We start from the raw sequence: 21,528 nt of genomic DNA on the forward strand, positions 1-21,528 counted from the left end.
TTAGTTTTTCTATCTGACAGCACAAGTATAGTAAAGTACATAGGCCTATGGAATCTCCTTTATATCGTTAATGTATCATGTAAACAATTTCTGTGAACTATCAAGTAAAACTTTACCAAAAAGCTTTAAAAGTAGAATATTAATACATATACATACAGTATAACTGATACAATATTGATTTACAATAGCCACGTTGATGGCAAGAAGATTGCCAATGGTTAAACAATTACAATCTTCTAATAAGTAAAAGTAAAAAAATGTCTAAATGCTTTGCTACCAAGTTTGAAAGCTGAAACCATAGTAAAGTTACCATACATTGTTAATGCAGTGTATTTATAGCCCCTTTGTCTATCAAAAAGCAAATGTACAGAACACTATGTTCCATTGGAACAGCTTAATTTAGTCTAAATAACGAAAATAAGGCATTTATTTGCGTCCTGTTTATGATCCTCCCTCTCGAGACAACGTATGTCTCCTATTGGGCAGTGTCGTAATGTCCTTACAATGTTCTAGCGCGCCACAGAATCCACCACCATTCTCTGCTTGCGCTTTTGCGCCAAGGACATGGACTTGTGTTACTCTCTCTCCATTCTACGCATCAGCTGCGCTCGGCAGCACACATGGTGCCCAAATGAACCCTCGCTCTGACGGATCGTCCAAAATACAATGGATTAACAGAAAAGACATGAATGTCCGCAAGGATGATGGCATTAGCCTGTGCCAAAGGGCTCTCCAAATAGTAACGGAGCTATGCCTCGCCGGGCACGTCGATCGGGAGAAATGCGTGGATATATTTCCACTGGAGAGCAACATACCAGGTAAAGGAAATTCAGGTAAACTGAACTTAAACGCTATACTACATTTTTAAACACTTTTTGCTGAAGTTGTTCTTACGCCAGAAAAATAACGAGCAGCCTTGTCAACTTTTTTGACAAGTCATGTGAAGTCAAATTTGGCTATTTTAAAGTGTGAAAAGTTTGTTCATGCAGTCCATGGACACAGAAACATTCGTTGTAACACTTATTGCCGAAAGTCAGACTTCTCCCACCTGTAACTTACTAGTGCGCAACAGGTCGTAAGTGGAATCCTATTCGCAAACCTCGCACATTTTTTTTTCATTATTATTATTCTGTAGCAGATCAAACTTTATAAATTAATGTCTTTATGCATGCATTAGAACTAGTGAAAAAGTGCATGCAATAATTTTTTGTTGCATTGTGCAACGCATTAAGCATCTGAACCTGTTGCACTTTTTTGGAAAAATCACCTTTTGTTCCCTCAATATTGCTGTCGTTACAATCTCTTTACGAAAATTAAACATTTGGCACTAACTTTTTGCAGCATTTTACAGCGCCTTAATTAATATAGGTAAAAATGTAACAAATGTTATATCTGATGCTACTGCGCAAATTTGATGATTGCATGTGAACTACCTTATATTTTCTATATTTTTCATCAATGTCCTCAGTACACCCAGATAACTTTCCTTGGACCACTGTAAGGGAAGCAACATGACTCTGAGCTCTGCTTTACTAAACAAAGGCATTTCAGTCTTCTTTTTCTTATACCTTGCCCTCTCTCTCTCTCTCTCTCTCTCTCTCTCTCTCTTTCTCTCTCTCCCTCTTTCTCCTGTTTGTCTGTCATGCATCATTTAATGCCACTGGCCCTCTCTGTCTGCCTGTCTGTTCTTCATTATCTTTCTCTCACCTTCTTTTCTCTATTATCCCCACTCTCCTTTCAACACACTCTCCTTTCTTTCTCTAACATTCCTTATATAATTTCCCCATCCCTCTCTTTGCTCTCTTCCATGTCTTCGTGTTGCCTGTAGACATCTCTGTAAGTCTCCTAGCGGTGGTTGTAGGTTTCTGTGGGCTCGCCCTTTTGGTTGTCTCTCTCTTTGTCTTTTGGAAGCTGTGCTGGCCCATTTGGAGAAGCAAGGCACTCTCGACCAATGCTGACAACTGCCCACAGGGGGTGCTACCTGAGGCACCCCCGGCCCTGCCTCCTGTGTCTCGTTCTGTTTCTCCTCATTCTGACACCAAGGCAGTTGCAATTGCGGGAACACAGCTATCACAACACCAGCAGGACGATGAGGATGAGAAGAAAAGAATGGTGCCGGAGGTAAAGGTCAACGGTCGCAGCTCAGTTAAGCTCCTAGAGGCAGCCATGAAGATCAGCCAGACATCACCAGACATCCCTGCTGAGGTGCAGCAGGCTCTGCGTGATCGTCTGAGCAAGCAGGCCAAGATCCAGCGGCAGACTACCGAACCTACCTCTTCATCCAGGTGATATATACACCTCTGAGTGTCATAATCCTGCCTATTACATTATACTACATTCTAAAGACCAGTTTGCTCCGATCCTCTAATCTGATTGGACAAATGGCATTCCAAGAGTGTATTACTCCGCTTGTGTTCACGGTGTTCCAAACAAGCTGTCAGTCTGTGCATTGCTTGGTGACCAGTGTTGGGTGTATCCTGTTACAAAGTAATTATTTACTGTAATCTAATTACTTTTTAGACCAAAAAGTAGTGTAATGAATTACATTTTAAATTCTTTCAATCAGATTACAGTTACTGACTTTCAATTAGTTTAATTCCTTTTTAAGTAAATTAAAGGGTTATGCTCATTTCTAATACATTATTTATGTAGATCACATGAATAATGGCCTGAGTTATTGCGAAGGAGAAATGTGAAGTGCTGAGTGTATGACCTTTGTGTAACAATGAACAAGAAAGATATATAGACATATTTTGAACTTGTCAAGCAGAAAAGTGTTTAAGAAAGTAACTTAAATGTAAAGTAATTTGTAATGTGTAGTATTGTAAAGAACAGAACATTTACCATCTGCATAGAAATGTAGAAGCCTATAGAAATCTTAATGGCACAGAATGTTTATATGATAAACAATCCAGAAGTACTTATAGACTTATCAACAACATTTTTGCTAATAATTAAACATGATCAGCATTCTAAAAAGGGAAATTATAAATAGGAAAACAGGGACTATTGAGATACTGTATGTTACAGAACTTTGAAATAATTCTATATTCTATCAATTCTGTGCTAATATTATCACAGCTCTCTTATTTTCACTAATTTACCTCTGATTGACAGGGTGATGGCATGTCTTCTGGTTTTTGCATACACCCATTGAACTCTACAGCTCACCAATCAGAGCCCTAGAGTCGCATTGCCATGGCAACAGCATTAAGTGACCCAGCAATTAAACAATCAGCTCGTCTTTTCTTTGTTTCGTGTGGCCCCGTGTTTAAAGCAAGCAGGGATGTAATTAGTGTTGCCATGCAATGGAACTGACGCTGCAACTTTTTGTCCGACTAGGGAAGTGATGAACAGCTGTTTGGTTCCTCATGGAATCCATTAATGACTAGATAAAGAACTGACATCAAAATACATTCCACAGTGTAACAAACAAGGTGTCCTCATAAATTACATGTTGGTGCACAGAAAAGCCAAATTAAGCTGCTTAAAGGTCAATGTGAAAAACTATTCAGGTGTTCCTGGGTTGGTAATTTTTGCTGTTTCCTTGGTTTCCTTCATTTCTTTAATACTTTGACTATGTAGAACTTCTTACTGGAAGCATACATTTCTTTCACTCTCAGAATATTTAAATAGGTTGATATACCATATGACAATAGCAGAACTTTTGCAAGAGACTAAAAGGGGTAGTTCACCATAAAATAGTCATTTTTGGGTAGGTAAATGATAGCAGAATTTTTACTTTACAATAAGGTTCAAGTCATTAACATTAGTTAATGCATTAGGTATGAGGAACTAACAATGAATAATATATTTATTAATCTTTGTTAATGTTAATATAAATCATATTGTTCATTGTAAGTCCATGTTAGTTCATAATGCATTAACTAATGTTAACATATACAACGTTTGAGTTAAAAAATGTATTAGTATATGTTGAAATGAACATTAACCAAGATTAATAAATGCTGTACAAGTATTGTTCATTGTTAGTTCATGTAAACTAATGTTGTTAATTAATGTTAACAAATGGAACCTTATTGTAAAGTGTTAGCATCATCTAAAATGTGAAACATTTATTTGAAATGGTCTTTTCATGGAAGCTTGATCACGAAAGTAAGCTGGAATATGCACAGAAGCCACTGTGTTGCTTGGACTAGGTATGGCCTGGGCTTTTGAAATATTCCTGATAACAATTACTTGTTTAATCCACTATTTTTCTTTGAAGGTTGTGTGCAGGAAATGAAGATATACAAACTGCTACAGTATGTTTTATATACAGTATCTAGGTATCTTAATGAGAGTGCAGCAAATTGTGCAGAAAGTGCAGAAAACATTACATAATTTTTACACATATTAAATGGAAATGTATATTTAATTACATAATATGAATATTAAATGTATATAATGCATAATAAATGTAAGAGCTTACCGTGTTTAGGTTAGCTGAAATTCGGGTCAGTTTCTAATACTTCTACTGTAGGTAAATGTGTAGTGTATCAAAGCGTATAGTGCTAACATCAAAACCTTTTTTATTTTAGTATGTATATTGCTTACTTATATTTATTTAACTATCCATGGACATAGACGTGTTATGATATTCCTGCCTTTAAGGGATAGTTCACCGAAAATGAAAATTCTCTCATCATTCACTCACCCTCAAGCCATGCCAGATGTGTATGACTTTCTATCTTTTACAGAAAAAAACAAGATTTTTAGAAGAACATTTCAGCACTGTTGGTCCTTTCAATGCTAGTGAATGGTGGCCAGAACTTTTAAGCTCCAAAAATCACATAGATTCCATATAAAAGTAATCAATATCTTCTAAAGTGATATGATAGTTGTGGGCGAGAAAAATATCAATATTAAAGTCCTTTTTTTTACCATAAATCTCCACTTTCACATTCAAAATTTGGAAATAATGTAAAAGTGAAAGTGGAGATTTATAGTAAAAAAAAACAAAAAGGACTTAAATATTGATCTGTTTCTCACACACGCTGATCATATCACTTCTGAAGATATAGATTTAACAACTGGAGCCTTATGGATACAGCTGAGATAGTCTTCTAAAAATCTTTGTTTGTGTTCTGCAGAACAAAGAAAGTCACACATATATGGGATGGCATGAGGGTGAGTAAATGATGAGAGAATTTACATTTTTGAGCGAACTATCCCATTCAAATTATTTTCCTTTTGCTGTAATATGACAAAGAATACAATTTTAAAATAGTTTACATTTAATTAACTAAAACCAAGATGTCATCTCAGCTCAAATGAGTTGAGAGAATGGTTTGCATTTCACCTTAAGCACTCTGCAACAGGTGTCTTACTGTTGACGTTTGCACTAATAATACCTTAACATTTCCTCCTTATGCAATATTCATCCTCCTCTAAGGAAGAGTAGAACTACAAATTCTGAATGCTGGCACTGGCTCACAGAATCATTCAAAATGGTTGGCAAGATATCTCAGAAACACAGCCATCAAACACTGGATTTAATAAGATGCGTTCTTAAAAATCTGAAGGATGTGGTTAATTACCCTGTGTTTAATTTATGTCATTGCATTGTGCTGCAATGTTTGTGAAAACTGCAGGGCACAACTTGAAAGAAACATTTGCAGGTGACAGATAGGGATTGGACAAAGCAGAGAGAGAAAGTCTGATTGACAGTGATGAGGAGAGATCAAACGAGACAAACAAAAAATGGACAGGACTTTGTGGAAAAAAGAATATAGAATGTTAACATATTTTTTCCACACTTTAATGCCATTTGTCTATGCTGAATTATATAATCCATTATTATACATTTTTTGGAAAATGCTGTCATTGTCATATGTTTGTTGTCATCTTCCAAAAGGTGCTCGTTGCTAGGAAACACCAAGGATAAGGAGAGAATTATGGTTTTCTCATAGAATAGGAATAGGTTTTATAAACTGAAGATCCAGGCCTAACTATTGTGATGGAATATTTTGAATTCTGCAATATTCAAGTTGCTAAAAGATGGAATCAAAGACTTTGAAGAGAAACATTGGCCACTAAAGTGCTTGTTGTCCACTGGTTTTTGACAACCTTTACAAGAGAACCTACTGTAGTAAGGAACTAAGATACTATATTTTTTCAATAATTATCTATAAAAAGTTCTTCTCTGTTCTTTTTTCCAAGGCACAATTCTTTCCGCCGACACCTGCCACGGCAGATGAATGTGACCAGCGTGGACTTCACCATGGGTACTCTACCTGTGCGGCAGTCTTCTGCGGTCAGTATTGGCCGTATTAAACCTGAGCTTTACAAGCAGAAGTCAGTGGACTCTGAAGAGGGGTCAAAGGAGCAGGTGGAAACCTGTGGCAAGCTGAGCTTCGCCCTCAGCTATGACTATGAGGAGCAAGCTCTTGTTGTTCGAATTCTAAAGGCCCTTGATCTGCCCGCTAAAGACTTCACAGGCACCTCCGACCCCTACGTGAAGATCTACCTGCTTCCTGAGCGCAAAAAGAAGTTTCAGACAAGGGTCCACCGCAAGACACTTAACCCAACATTTGACGAGATGTTCTGCTTCCCTGTGGAGTACAGTGAGCTGTGCAATCGCAAGTTGCACTTCAGTGTGTATGACTTTGACCGCTTCACGAGTCATGATATGATCGGTGAGGTGGTGGTTGACAACCTCTTTGAGCTGTCTGACCTATCACGTGAAGCTGTGGTTTGGAAGGACATCCTTGCTGCCACTACAGTGAGTATGGCATGTTACTCAAATTATATTCTAGGCCTAAATATTATTCAGATTCAGGTGTTATTTATACAGATATTATTATTTCAATGAATGGATTATAAGTATTAGTCAAAAAGGTAAATTAAACATAATGCGTGTTAACATGATATTAGTCTGATATAATTGCTTACTAACCTTTTCTTTGCAATGTTAAATCCAATTTGCCATGATGATGTAACACAGTAAATCCTAAAATGACTGTAAAAACACTGATTTAAACAACTTTACAGCTCAAATAATACACAAGTTTTAACAGAAGAATTAATGTAAGTGCTTTTATAAAATTATAAGCTTAAAATTTCTGCCTTTAAACCCTCAAAAAACAGCCCCATTTATTTCCATTGTAAATGCCTCACTGTCTTTTTTTTTTTTCAACATTATGCCACACATGCTGTCGATTGCGCTTAACTTGTATCAAACCTGGAATATTTCTTTAACTTCTTACACTGTATCAGTGTATATAAACTTACCTGTCATATACTTCTGTTTCAATGAAGCTCCACAAAGAAAGATGAACTTCACATGTGTGAAGACCCTTTTATAGGTCTCGTTAACGATAGATTGATCTGTTATGTAAAGCCTTTGCCAGGTGTGAGGGAGGGCTCATCTCCAAACTGACACACCCTTTCAGGGCACACACAAACCCCTTCCAAATATAGATTCAGTTGCTGGTCATCAATGCCACATGAAGCATGATTATCAAGCCAGAGCTTTCAAACGGCAGCCATGACTAATCCAACAGGTGAAGAATTGAGTTTGTCCGAACATCCCACTGACATCTGAGTACAATGAGAAATGTCACCAGAAGCCAATTTCAGAACTACAAGAAGGAAACATAAGCAATTTCCTCCCTTGTAATTTCATTTGTTTTGGTTGGGGGGGGGCTTCCTAATCTGATTGGTTCCCATGATAATGTTGCCCACTCAAATATTAGGCCTCAGTTAATATACCACAGCTTATGTAGCTGCCGCAGTCATGTTTTTTTTTGTTTTTTTTAAGGACAAAAACCAATTGTCTCCAACTATGCAGCATGGATACATTGGTTTTGCTAGGCTAACATTTGTGGTCAGGGACGTGCACAAGGGGGCGGCCTCTTTGCCATCCTGGGGAAATTAATTTAATTTGCAATAAATGTTAATTGTTTATGTAAACATGCGCTAGACGACCATCTTTGGCTGTTGCGTTGCATCTCTTGTTGTGTTCAGCGAATCAGGCGCGACAGGGTGGGGCACATGACAATTGAGCGGGCCCAAATGTGTAAAAACCTGTGCATTAAGTAAGGAATAATTGACGACGGGCCGTTGAATTATTAGAAAAATAATGCACACCCGGGGTGGTAATGCGGTCACGACGCGAAGCGGAGTGGCCGTTACACCGGTGTGCATTATTTTTCTAATAATTCAACGCCCGAGTCAATTATTCGCTTATACTACAGTTACCACACCTCGAAACATTGTTCAGATGATGTGATTCTAGACGTTTGTCAAGTTTTTGTCATTAAAACGCTCTTGTATGTAGGACTAATTTCTTACGCATCTAATCCCATGCCTCCGTTGCTAATTCCAAAACGTCATTTTAGAGTTAGTAACGGAGGTTTGAGCCACTGACAGCAGACTAATGCAGTTATTAGTGTAGTTATTAGAGAGACAGAGGTTGCAATAATGAGACAGAAAATCATGTGCGTCATATTATTTAATTTATTTATTAATTCATACGTTATAATTAATTCGTTAATTCGAACAAATTTATTTATTAAAATTAAACTGCACGTTAAACACATTGACAGCCCAAGCTGTTGTTTTTTTTTGGTGTTTTCTTCATGTTTTTCGCCCTCGAGTCGGTCTAGCTGTTCTTCGCTGATTGTTTTATGTCTTTTGTTGTTGCCGGCTGCCTTTGATGTCCTCTTCCGTTTATTTGTTTTTTCATCTGCTATCCAATACTGCGGTCGCCCAGTTGTTAAAATGTTTATGTTCACCATAAATATTAAAATTTACTTCCGGAAAATCAAAATAGTCTGTCATTTTTTTTTCCTCTTGAAGTTGAAGTGGATTTGTCGCTGTCACTTCATGTTATGAATTGTATCCTATTTTCCGTTATTACAGTTGACTACGCGAAGTGATATGGAACTGTAATGCGGTCAAGACCTGCCTGGAACTACTTTAGCCGTGCGTTTCCCTGAAAATAATTGCACACCTTAGAACGTTCTCAACCAATCAGAATCAAGCATTCAACAACCCTGTAGTATAATTAGCATTAATTTTGCTTTAGAGGATGTTAAATGCTTTAAAAACATGCATTTCTTCAGATGGCAGAGCTAATGTCAGTCTCTGAAAATTTATAATTTTCTTAATTTTTTTTTAAATTTTGTATTATTTAAACTGAAATGTAGGCTATCCAATTACTACAATTGCTGAACAGCTAAATCATAAAGTTATAATATAAATGATAAAGAATGATAAAGTCAACCAGAAGGGCTCTGGTCGTAGGTAGAACCAGGACTTTTCAGTTAAAACGGGCTGCCGCATTATGCCGAACGTGCCGCGACTGGCTTAAACGGTGCCACAATATGCAGAAAAGGATATATCGCATTTTATTATTTATTATACTACAGGGTTGTTGAATGCTTGATTCTGATTGGTTGAGAACGTTCTAAGGTGTGCAATTATTTTCAGGGAAACGCACGGCTAAAGTAGTTCCAGGCAGGTCTTGACCGCATTACAGTTCCATATCACTTCGCGTAGTCAACTGTAATAACGGAAAATAGGATACAATTCATAACATGAAGTGACAGCGACAAATCCACTTCAACTTCAAGAGGAAAAAAAAATGACAGACTATTTTGATTTTCCGGAAGTAAATTTTAATATTTATGGTGAACATAAACATTTTAACAACTGGGCGACCGCAGTATTGGATAGCAGATGAAAAAACAAATAAACGGAAGAGGACATCAAAGGCAGCCGGCAACAACAAAAGACATAAAACAATCAGCGAAGAACAGCTAGACCGACTCGAGGGCGAAAAACATGAAGAAAACACCAAAAAAAACAACAGCTTGGGCTGTCAATGTGTTTAACGTGCAGTTTAATTTTAATAAATAAATTCGTTCGAATTAACGAATTAATTATAACGTATGAATTAATAAATAAATTAAATAATATGACGCACATGATTTTCTGTCTCATTATTGCAACCTCTGTCTCTCTAATAACTACACTAATAACTGCATTAGTCTGCTGTCAGTGGCTCAAACCTCCGTTACTAACTCTAAAATGACGTTTTTAGAGTTAGTAACGCGTCGTGACCGCATTACCACCCCGGGTGTGCATTATTTTTCTAATAATTCAACGGCCCGTCGTCAATTATTCCTTACATAATTATGGGTTTAATATAGTAGTAACCATGACTGTAGTATCCATGGTTCATTTTGACATTCCTACATAACTGTCAAAGTCATTGTCAACCAATAGACAAAGTGTGTTCAGGCTCACACAAGCCTGAGATACATTAAAAAATAAGAGATATATTTCCTGTACTTAATCCAAAACTGCAACAGTGACAAATCATTAGGATTTCTTCACCCTCTTTAGCATTTGCTGTGAAGTAATGCAGTTTATGACTAATCAATTGCGTGAAGACGTTCCTTTTTTTTCTCAGTTTGAGCCACTATGCACAGCCCGACTGATATACCTATTTTCTTTTGTTTGTTGATTAAAAATATGTGTTTACAATGAAGATCCAATCTTTCTCATGTTTTAAGTAAAATCAGACATCGAATTTGTTTTAATGTACAATATGGAAACAAAATGAGTACTCAAGTGTTCACTATTTGATCATATTTGCTTCCAATATTGGCCATTTCAGACCAATAACAATATTTTAAGAAAATTATGATATTAGCCAACATCATATTCACAGGTATATTGCGCATCCTTAGGTGAACTTAGCCATTTTAAACCAGGAACTATATTGGCGAATGTTCTTCATATTTAGCGTAAACATTTCATTAATGTTATGAGCGTGTTTAGCCCTAGGCTGAAGGCCCGGTGGGTAGGTCTATAAAAAGGTTTGTGTACTTAAAAGCTTGCTGTGTTTTCTCTACAGACCTGGAATATTAAACCCCAGTAAAAGTGGTAGTCTATCTACAAGTTTGACCTTTTGTTGTGTATTATTACAAAAATAATTCTTCTATTACTAGAGATTTTTTAGAGGTGAAAGACATCTTACCAATTACACTCACCTTACTTACAGTGACTCAGAAGCTTTTAACAATGACGTCCTACTGTCTTCCTGCTAAATAAAAAAATTAGTGGTGACAGCATTTTATTCTGATTCTTTGTTGGAGTGAGTCATTCCTGTTAGGGAAATGTAATCTCCTCCTCCTCCTCCTCCGCCTCTTTAAGGCTTATTCATTTCCTGATTGTTTAGTTTTCCACATGTTTAATCATTTTGTTGATGTTCTTCTTGTTGTTTGGTTGATGGGGATGTGTGATTTTTTAATGTTATGTTGCTTATATTATGATGTTATTGTCTTTTTCTAGCCTTTTGTTAATGTTTGGATAACTCTCTGGCTGTTTTCTTCTCATTCTCTTCACTGACTATTGTTTTCCCTTGTAGCTACAACACAAAATTATTGATTTGCAGGCTAGCAAAGGCAGTGGAGAGGTTTTGACCTGTTGTGCTCAGTTATGAGAGAATTACTAATGCCCCTTAGGAACAAAACTGACTCTTAGAAGCAGACCAGCCTGGCCCCTGACTGTGGAAAGAGGCTAGTAACTGTCAATTCCCAAAATAGTCAAAGCAGTAGATTGCAGCCTTGCTCAGATGCGCTTGACTGCACACTGAAAACCTTTATTTTGTCTTTAGATGACATTTGAAGGTCTAATTTTGTTTTGGAGCACATTGGTACAAGGCCATTCAAATCTGGAAGAGGGGGAAGTTGGGGAGACATAGCAGGAAGGGTATTATTACCCCAAGATTTGTGAATTGTTGTGGTCAGACACACACGCCAGTGGGATATGTGTCTACTGAACTCGCCTTGCAGCTCTGTATTCACCACTTCTGTTGTGGATAACAACAGCTGCCAGAGGAGGTAAGAGAATGTGACAGAGAGAGTGCTGACGTCAACATAGACTTTGGATATACCATTACAACTATGTAATCAATGTTATTAAAGAACTAGCTTTGGGAGGCTGGATAAGTATCTGTTATACCAACAAGAAATTTAGAAAAAGTAACTTACCAATTAACAGAGGTTACTTATTTAATGTAAGTTTGTTATGTAATTGCTTTTGAATGTTTACTTGGCCAGATGAATCCCAATCTTTAGCAGTCTTTCAGAGATTAATCAGTGTATTTTATTGGATCCAGTACTGAAAAGCTGTGAATACAAAAGTTTACTCTAGCCTTTTAGAATGAAGTTTACTGCCTCTGCAATACTAATAAAGGTAAGGGAAGATAGATTTGTGTAATTTAAAACTGTTATTTAATCATATAAGAAACAGCCACACAAACCATATGCTCCACAGTAACTCTTCCACACAGGCTATAACAGCCGTAATGAAAGTCTTCTTGGAAACAGCTCACCTTCTGAGAAGAGTAATATTTCTGTTTACAACTATACAGTTGTTTTTCAGTACCTGATTTTTTTTTTCACCAAAGTTTTCAAAGAAAAGATATTTCTGCTCTAGATCTAATATAGAGTAGGGCTTTGTTAAAACCTGATGAACAAACATTTGGTCCAATATCTTCCAAGCTATCTCCAAGTTGTCATTGGAGAGGCAAACAATAGTATCTTTGGAGTGTCAGTCAATAAGAGTTTTGTTAGTAGTCGTATCTAGTGTTCCCTGTAGAAAATCATCATACAATATGTTCTGAAGAGCATGCTGTTTCCCCACAATCATTAAATCAATAAGTTGTAATGCTATTTTAGTACACTGCTGTACAGACAGTTTACAAATAGCCATCTTTTGGCATCATAGGGTTAAATAAAAAAAATTATATTTACCATGGTTTACTACATATTTTAACCATGATATTCATAGCGAAACCATAGTGGTAATAGAGGAAAACAAAAACTATGATTATAAATATTATAATTTTGTGGGTATCATGGTTTTACTATGCAAAACCATAGTTTAACTATGGTTAATGTACTATGAAATAAAAAAGAAAAAATATTTGTATTAACTAATATTAACAAAGATGAATAAATACTGAAAACCATTTTTGTTCATTGTGAGTTAATGATACCTAATGCATTTACTAATGTTAACAAATGTTACCTTATAATAAAGTTCTACCAATATTAGATTGCAGTTTTTGGCAGAATATCTTCTATAGTAATATTGTAGTAACCATGATTGTTTTAGGCTAACCGACTATCTATACTATAATATAGATAAACCATGGTTAATCTTAATATAGTTTAACTACATATACAGTACCATGGTATTTGTAGTAAAAACATGATACCCACAAAATCATGATTTTTATTGCCATAGGTTAAAGTATGGTTATTTTAGTAAAACCGTGGTAAATGTATTGCAAAGGAAAGCAAAAGTGTTGCAAGGGCACGCAAAACTTATTGCAAAGGAAGGCAAAACTAATGCAAGGGAATGCAAACTATTGCAAAGGTACGCAAAACTATTACAGAAATAAATTCCCACTTTGTCCTCTAATGGGCTCCATAGATATCACTGAAATAGGTGCCAAAAAATATCACACATGTCTCATAAGACCCCTATAGGCTGGGTAACGGGGGTAAAAGATGTCCTAATTAATTTCCTTCTTTCTTTCTTTCTTTCTTTCTTTCTTTCTTTCTTTCTTTCTTTCTTTCTTTCAGGAGAGTGTGGATCTTGGTGAAATCATGTACTCCCTTTGCTATCTTCCCACGGCTGGACGCATGACTCTTACCGTCATCAAGTGTCGTAATCTAAAAGCCATGGATATAACTGGCTACTCAGGTCAATATTAAGAAAATTATGCTATGTTATTCTATGCATTAGATGTGATCTATATACTGAATGAACAAAGCAATTGTGTGGCTTTTCATGTGTTTTGGAAATTAAAAGCTCTAAAACAGTTTCACATTATGTTTCTGTACTCAGATCCATATGTTAAAGTCTCCCTCATATGTGACGGTCGGAGACTTAAGAAGCGGAAGACAACCACCAAAAAGAACACACTCAACCCAGTTTATAACGAGGCCATCATTTTTGACATACCACCTGAAAATGTAGAGCAGGTCAGCCTGTCAATCACGGTGATGGATTATGACAGGTCAGTGCCTGCCTTATCAAACAATATAGTCATAGAAAAACAATAGCCATACAAATTTTATACTCATTCATGGCCATGTTGAATATAATTTCATCTGACATGAAACACAACGCTGATGCCATTAAATCAGATAACATGCTTGGCAGTTATTATCCAAATATTTGCAGCAAATAACTTAATTAAGAAGAACTTTCTGTCTAGCCCTGTAAAACTCTGCCATAAATTCATTAAATCAGCCACAGTAATTTTTTGCATGCGGCTGTGCTGTAATTATCAGCAAATTATGCCATCAAAACATCACTCAAACAGCAAGTAGCAAAATATTAAATGCAGGTAAATGTGGATCTGTTCATGCCATGGTCCTGTTGTCTTTCAGTTCAGTGCAGCTTGTTTCCCCCTGTATTGTCTAGCCATTATTTTACATCTGGATGTGGAAATCTAGAATGTTTTCCTTTTTCTCAGAAATACTGAACCACTCACTAGTAAACTCTTGTTTTAAAGAAGAAAGTCTACTGTTTTATTTCTCTTTCAGAGTTGGACACAATGAAGTGATAGGGGTGTGCAGGGCGGGGCCAGATGCAGAGGGTCTTGGGAGGGACCATTGGAACGAGATGCTAGCTTACCCACGCAAGCCCATCACCCACTGGCATGCACTGAATGAGGTAAGATCCTAGAAATTTTAGTAGGAAGGGTGTCTGCCAAGTGTTTTGTGATGACAAAAAAAAAAAGAGTTGCGACATTTTGAAAATGTAAAATCTTCTACAGTCAAAAAAAATATTAGATCTTATCTGTCACTGTGCATGGCTTCAACAGATGACTCCATGTAACAGTACAATGTTCATTTAGGCCTGATGTGGTGCTTTGGACTTATTCTGATTTATTAAAAGAGTACAGTATACACTCACCTAAAGGATTATTAGGAACACCATACTAATACTGTTTTTGACCCCCTTTCGCCTTCAGAACTGCCTTAATTCTACATGGCATTGATTCAACAAGGTGCTGAAAGCATTCTTTAGAAATGTTGGCCCATATTGGTAGGATAGCATCTTGCAGTTGATGGAGATTTGTGGGATGCACATCCAGGGCACGAAGCTCCCGTTCCACCACATCCCAAAGATGCTCAATTGGGTTGAGATCTGGTGACTGTGGGGGCCATTTTAGTACAGTGAACTCATTGTCATGTTCAAGAAACCAATTTGAAATGATTCGAGCTTTGTGACAAGGTGCATTATCCTGCTGGAAGTAGCCATCAGAGGTCAGAAACAATGCTCAGGTAGGCCGTGGCATTTAAACGATGCTCAATTGGCACTAAGGGGCCTAAAGTGTGCCAAGAAAGCATCCCCCACACCATTACACCACCACCACCAGCCTGCACAGTGGTAACAAGGCATGATGGATCCATGTTCTCATTCTGTTTACGCCAAATTCTGACTCTACCATCTGAATGTCTCAACAGAAATCGAGACTCATCAGACCAGGCAACATTTTTCCAGTCTTCAACTGTCCAATTGTGGTGAGCTCTTGCAAATTGTAGCCTATTTTTCCTATTTGTAGTGGAGATGAGTGGTACCCGGTGGGGTCTTCTACTGTTGTAGCCCATCCGCCTCAAGGTTGTGCGTGTTGTGGCTTCACAAATGCTTTGCTGCATACCTCGGTTGTAACGAGTGATTATTTCAGGCAAAGTTGCTCTTCTATCAGCTTGAATCAGTCGGCCCATTCTCATCTGACCTCTAGCATCAACAAGGCATTTTCGCCCACAGGACTGCCGCATACTGGATGTTTTTCCCTTTTCACACCATTCTTTGTAAACCCTAGAAATGGTTGTGCGTGAAAATCCCAGTAACTGAGCAGATTGTGAAATACTCCCTGACCCCCTTGTGCACGTCCCTGACCGGCCTGTCTGGCACCAACAACCATGCCACGCTCAAAATTGCTTAAATCACCTTTCTTTCCCATTCTGACATTCAATTTGGAGTTCAGGAGATTGTCTTGACCAGGACCACACCCCTAAATGCATTGAAGCAACTGCCATGTGATTGGTTGATTAGATAATTGCATTAATGAGAAATTTATTAGGTGTTCCTAATAATCCTTTAGGTGAGTGTATATTTGGTTCAATACAAGTTTAAGGGATTGATCACAAAATAATTAAAATTCTCTCATCGTTTAGTCACCCTCATGCCATCCCAAATGTGAACATAAACACAGATTTTTAGAAGAATATCTTTGTAGGCCCATACAATGCAAGTGAGTACCAAGTGTAAAAATAATCCATAAGATTCTAGTTGTTAAACCCATATCCTCAGAAGTGGTAAGATACAGAAGTGTGTGTGAGAAACAGTTCAATATTTAAGTCTTTTTTACTATCAATCCCCACTTTCACATTCTTCTTTTGTTTTCGGCAAATTCCATTTTTAATGTATATCATATTTAATCATACTTAAATATTGATCTGTTTCTCACCCACACCTTTCATATTGATTCTGAAGACATGGATTAAACCACTGAAGTTTTATGGATTACTTTTACGCTGCATTTTTATGCTTTTTGGACAGTTCATGGAATTTTGGTACCCATTCACTTGCATTGAATAGACCTACAGAGCTGAAATAATATTCTAAACATATTCATTTGTGTTCAACAGAAGAAAGAAAGTCATACACATCTGGGATTAAATGATGAGAGATTTTCATTTTTGGTGAACTATCCAATTAATCTCAGTTGGCAACATTACCACACGATTACTACAAAAAAATATTTCAACTCATCCCTCCTCTTCAAGGCTACAGTGAGGACATATAATGGAAATGATTGGGGCCAATTTTCTAAAGATTTTAAAACAGAAATGTGAAGCTTATAAATAAAACTTATTTGAGCAAAAAATGGTTTATATAATAATTTTTACAGTTGTTTCAGGATTTTAGGGTTTACAGTTTTACATTGTCAGGGCAATGAATTTGTCAAATTGGCTGTAACTTTACACAGTAAAGGTAAGTAGGTGATTTTATCACACTAAACCCATGCTAATATACCTATTGTTTAGGTCTTGTGGCTATACTCTTGAAACAGTGAGTATTTTAAGGTTTACGAATTGGCCCCCCCATTCACTTCCATTGAAAGTTTCACACTGTAACCCAGATTGTTACTTTTTTTTTTTTTTTAAGAAAGAAGGGCCGATTCTAAATTAATGTTTGTGGTAATCAGCATTATGCCACAAATTTTGCTGATTAAGCTCAACTTGTATTGAACCACCCCTAACTCTAATATGTCCTAAGCTACTTTGTAGTGATATTTTGTTAGCTTCTGTCTTTGCAGTGGCCAGGAAGAGCATCCAGTTTTGAGAGTCAAGGATCATTTCCATCCCCCAAACCCCCACAGACCCCATAACAACTACGAGGTCCCACAATCCTAATTACAACACACATTTGGTTTGTATAATTAATAGGGTATATTATTTCTCTAGTTGTAGCTTGTAACATTGAATTTTATTCAAACTATACAGTACTGGTATCCCTGCTACATATACAAACAAGGATGCTCTTAGAGTTTCTCAAACAAATTCTTTTTAAACTGGTGCTGAGTTTTTTCACTCCTTAAACAAATGTTTTCAGGTCACTTTGAAGCTGACAGTGAAATGATGTGGTAAAACAGCGAAGCCTCTTGCTGTCTGACAGTATAATGATGCCATGTCATTTTACTGACAGATGAAATTACAGTGTTTTTTCATTTCAAATTTTTGAGTTTCTGACAAATGCTCTCCTTGTGAAAACATGATCATACGTGAAGCCGACATGATGTTTCCGATAGTTTCAGTACTCTAGGATCGGCGACTGTATGCTGACCCGCTGACGTGCCACTTATCAGACATGTTTGCAGTGGTGTCAATATGTTTACATTTCCACCTGGCGTGATTGGCAGCACGTTTCATCAGCTGCGTGGGAGACAAAGGTTCAAAGGCAGGCAGTAACCACATTTTAAATAATCAATGACGAGCATGATTCAGAGATTTCACTTTTACCTCTAACATTACTTTTCTACTCCACTAAAGGTTAAGGTAAGATTTGGGTAGGGGGATAGAATCTATAAATATATGCTTTTCTCTTCATTGTATAAAATCCTGTAAAGCTGAAAATAACATGTTTCACTACTAGCTTTTGACGGACTCTCTTGACATAAATGGAGCTTGCATGTGCCCAATATGCCCTACAACACTTACCACTTTGGCCACTGGAGTCAGTGTTTCGGAATTTCGGTCAATGTATACCGATTTTGACAAAAGAAAAGTCTATCTACTTTTTCCAATTTCACTTTGAGATCAGGTTGAAATATTTGACAAATTTGATTCAGGGTTAGCGTAGTAAAAAGAAAAAGCTTTGAAATATGAAATCAGGACTTGTTTGGCATGGAGGTTACACTGAATCAAGATTACTATTATTACTTACAGTATAAAGCATCTAAAACGTCTTTACTCAAAGAATAGATTAGACTAGTTAAAAAAAATGTTTTTTTTTCAACAATGACACATCAGTCACTTGAGATATCAAGGTGTTATTACTGACATATCACATTGTGCTTTATCTATGGCAGACTGCTTTTGCACATTATGAAAGGTGGATTTTAATTTTACAGTCTGTATTAACTAATCTGAGATTAAGAAGAAAGGAGAGAGAGAGCCTCTGAGTCTATATTTGAGTCTAGCTTTTATCAATACTACCAGTGATGGGTGTATTAGATTACAAAGTAATTAGTTACTGTAATAGATTACTTTTAGTCAAAAAGGTAATGTAATGCATTATATTGTAAATTCTTGTAATCAGATTACAGTTACGGAGTTTAGTTTTAAAGTAATTACATTACTTGAACTGAAGTAATATGTATAATACATTTAAAGTATTCATTTATATGTAGGTCTGTTAGCGTTTCTGTGACAGCTGAAGGGTGTATGACAATGAATGAGGAGAAAATATAGGCATTTTGAATTTGAGTGGAAAACCAAAAACATTTCTAAGCAAATTGATTTAGAAAGAAACTTAAAAGTAAAATAATTAATAATGTGATTACTTTTCAGTAAAGTATTATTACATTTTTAGAGAAGTAATTCGTTGTGGGTTTCTTATTTTGAGTAACTTACACAACACTGACTTCTACATACGTTATAAATATACTTATTGAAATCATTTGCTTGTTGATAGCTTCTAAGTACACTTTTCTGAATAAAAACAGCTATATACATGTATTTTGAATTATAAACACAATATAAATGTAATCAAAAGTATTCAGTAGCCATTCTCTTCTTAGAATTAACACGTGTGTGTATATCATATCTGTATCTCCAAAGTTGGTGTCTGCCCGTTTCCTTGAAAAAAATCCAATAATACATTTCATGAAATAGATTGAGAAGCTGGATTTCTCACTTTCCTCATCTTCCACCAAAGAAAAAGGGATACTAAAAACTAAATTACAAACAGAGATATAAAATCATTTTTCATGGGTGTAGGCACCAAAATCCTCTAGTGTAGACTCGGCCATTGATTAGATTGAATGACGCCATGCCTTTAATAGCAGTCATGATGTGCCAAACTGTCCCAGATTTGACACACTTTTGATTGAACAAATCTAAATAAATTTGAAAACCTAAAAAACACAGACAGGACGAATCTCAGTTACCTCCGCGTCTGGCCGTGTCTGACTGTCAATCCATGCATTTTATCACGTGGGTTATTGAGTGCATTACCGTGGAGACATAGCTTGTGTGGAGGCTTCACGCTATTCTCCGCGGCATCCATGCACAACTCACCATGCACCCCACAGAGAGCAAGAACCACACATTATAGCGACCACGAGGAGGTTACCCCATATCATTCTACCCTCCCTAGCAACCAGGCCAATTTGGCTGCTTAGGAGACCTGGCTGGAGTCAAAACTTGAATTTTCAATTAATCGTTACCATCTAAAGCAATTCATGTTATTGAAATATTTCTTTCAAGGAAGAACTGTGAAATGAGAAGAAGTACTGTCACAAAATACAATTCATGAAATATTTACACATTGTGGTAATTTAATGGGTGGACTATAGAGACAATAGAGAGACAAAAACGTAATTTACTTTTGCCTGTTGATTGGTGCCTAATGTGGTTGAATTTTGTTGTATCATTGCAGTGAATTGTTCATTGTGTGAAATCATCCAGCATTTATTCAGTCATTATGCAAATAATATGGCACACCATGGTAATTGCACACCTACTTACTGTATCTTTTTACAGCTGGACTCTTGATTGGGTTGTCTGAGTATTACTTGTGTGTCCATAAGTAATAATGCAATCAAACATGGCAATTACACAAAAGGCTGTGTACTGTTAACTGAATTGCACATTAAGACAGTGCTTCTACCCAGAGCTCGGTCAGAGTAACAGAACAAAGATAATGTATTCTTGTAGCATGCTGATACCAGTACCTAGAGTTGATTGATATCATTTAGAAATGTAGACTCTTATTATTCCTCAAGAGTTATTCTTTTTTATTTAGTTTAGTTTTGCCAGTGCTGATGTGTGTGTATACTTGAGAATTTCTTTAACAATTGTTATCTTGTTAAAGTGCATTTCTATGGATTGTTTGGTGGTGATTTGTACTATGGGCTTGTGATCTTGAATAACTTTATACACAATTTGCCTATATTGTGTAATGGCTTCTCAAAATGTAAACCTGTTTTGATTAGTAATCAACTTCATGGGATTATTTCTTGTTGAGCTATTGATGAATCGCTTCTGCTATGTTGTTATGATGTGTACAGTTTGTGATAACTTTTGTAAACAAAAAATTGCAGTAAATATTTGAAATATAATTTTACTGGATGTTTCAAATGTATTTTAACTAAATAAACTCTGAAATGTCAGTGTTTTACAAAGTGTCTTATATTATAGTTATTTGCTGCTTATAGTTTTATAATTAAAGCTGAAAAAAAAAAAAAACGAAACATACACTTACTGACTCAGAGACTTCTAGTCTTTGAAAGAGACATTTCAAGCTAAATCCAGTGCTGTTATAGGAATATTCTGGGTTATTTTGAACCTGATGTCTATCAGTATCAGAATTGGTAGGTGAAATGAAAGATCATGAAAAGGTCAGTTAAGCATACAATATTTATATGGTACTTTCAGAATTAAAGCTGGACATGTATTTCTGATCGTGTCAACCGAAGGTAAAAGCTCTGTATGGTATGCAGTCACAATTTCTAAGACAATTTACTTAATGGCGTCACACTGTTAAGATGTAATTAGGCTGTCTCTGATATTTAATAATTAATGACACAGACAGTGTGGGAGAGAGAGAGAGAGAGAGAGAGAGAGAGAGAGAGAGAGACAGAAAGAGAGCGAGAGAGAGAGAAAGACAGATAAAGAGAGAGATTGAGAGAAAGAAAGAAAACAAAAAAGAAAATGAGATTTTGAGCCTTTTAAGGAGATGAAATGTAAAGAATCTCAGCAA

The 21,528-nt window shown here is 36.4% G+C and overlaps 1 protein-coding gene across 4 annotated transcripts; it reads left to right on the plus strand.

Annotated features, from left to right (window-relative positions):
* The first annotated feature begins 533 nt into the window (after positions 1-533).
* On the plus strand, positions 534-20,920 carry LOC127637395 (synaptotagmin-10-like). Of its 4 annotated transcripts, none has more exons than XM_052118426.1 (7): positions 534-833; positions 1,829-2,285; positions 6,163-6,724; positions 13,608-13,728; positions 13,873-14,044; positions 14,577-14,706; positions 17,348-20,920. In XM_052118426.1, exons 1-7 carry the CDS (start codon positions 632-634, stop codon positions 17,432-17,434), a joined length of 1,731 nt encoding a protein of 576 aa, XP_051974386.1. In that variant the 5' UTR covers positions 534-631; the 3' UTR covers positions 17,435-20,920. The 4 variants fall into 4 exon arrangements, with proteins under 4 accessions (XP_051974386.1, XP_051974387.1, XP_051974388.1 ...); XM_052118427.1 differs by having other exon boundaries at positions 17,363-20,920; XM_052118428.1 differs by having other exon boundaries at positions 534-818.
* Positions 20,921-21,528: the final 608 nt, after the last annotated feature.

This window comes from Xyrauchen texanus, chromosome 45 (assembly GCF_025860055.1).
Source record: "Xyrauchen texanus isolate HMW12.3.18 chromosome 45, RBS_HiC_50CHRs, whole genome shotgun sequence".
Taxonomy (NCBI): domain Eukaryota; kingdom Metazoa; phylum Chordata; class Actinopteri; order Cypriniformes; family Catostomidae; genus Xyrauchen; species Xyrauchen texanus.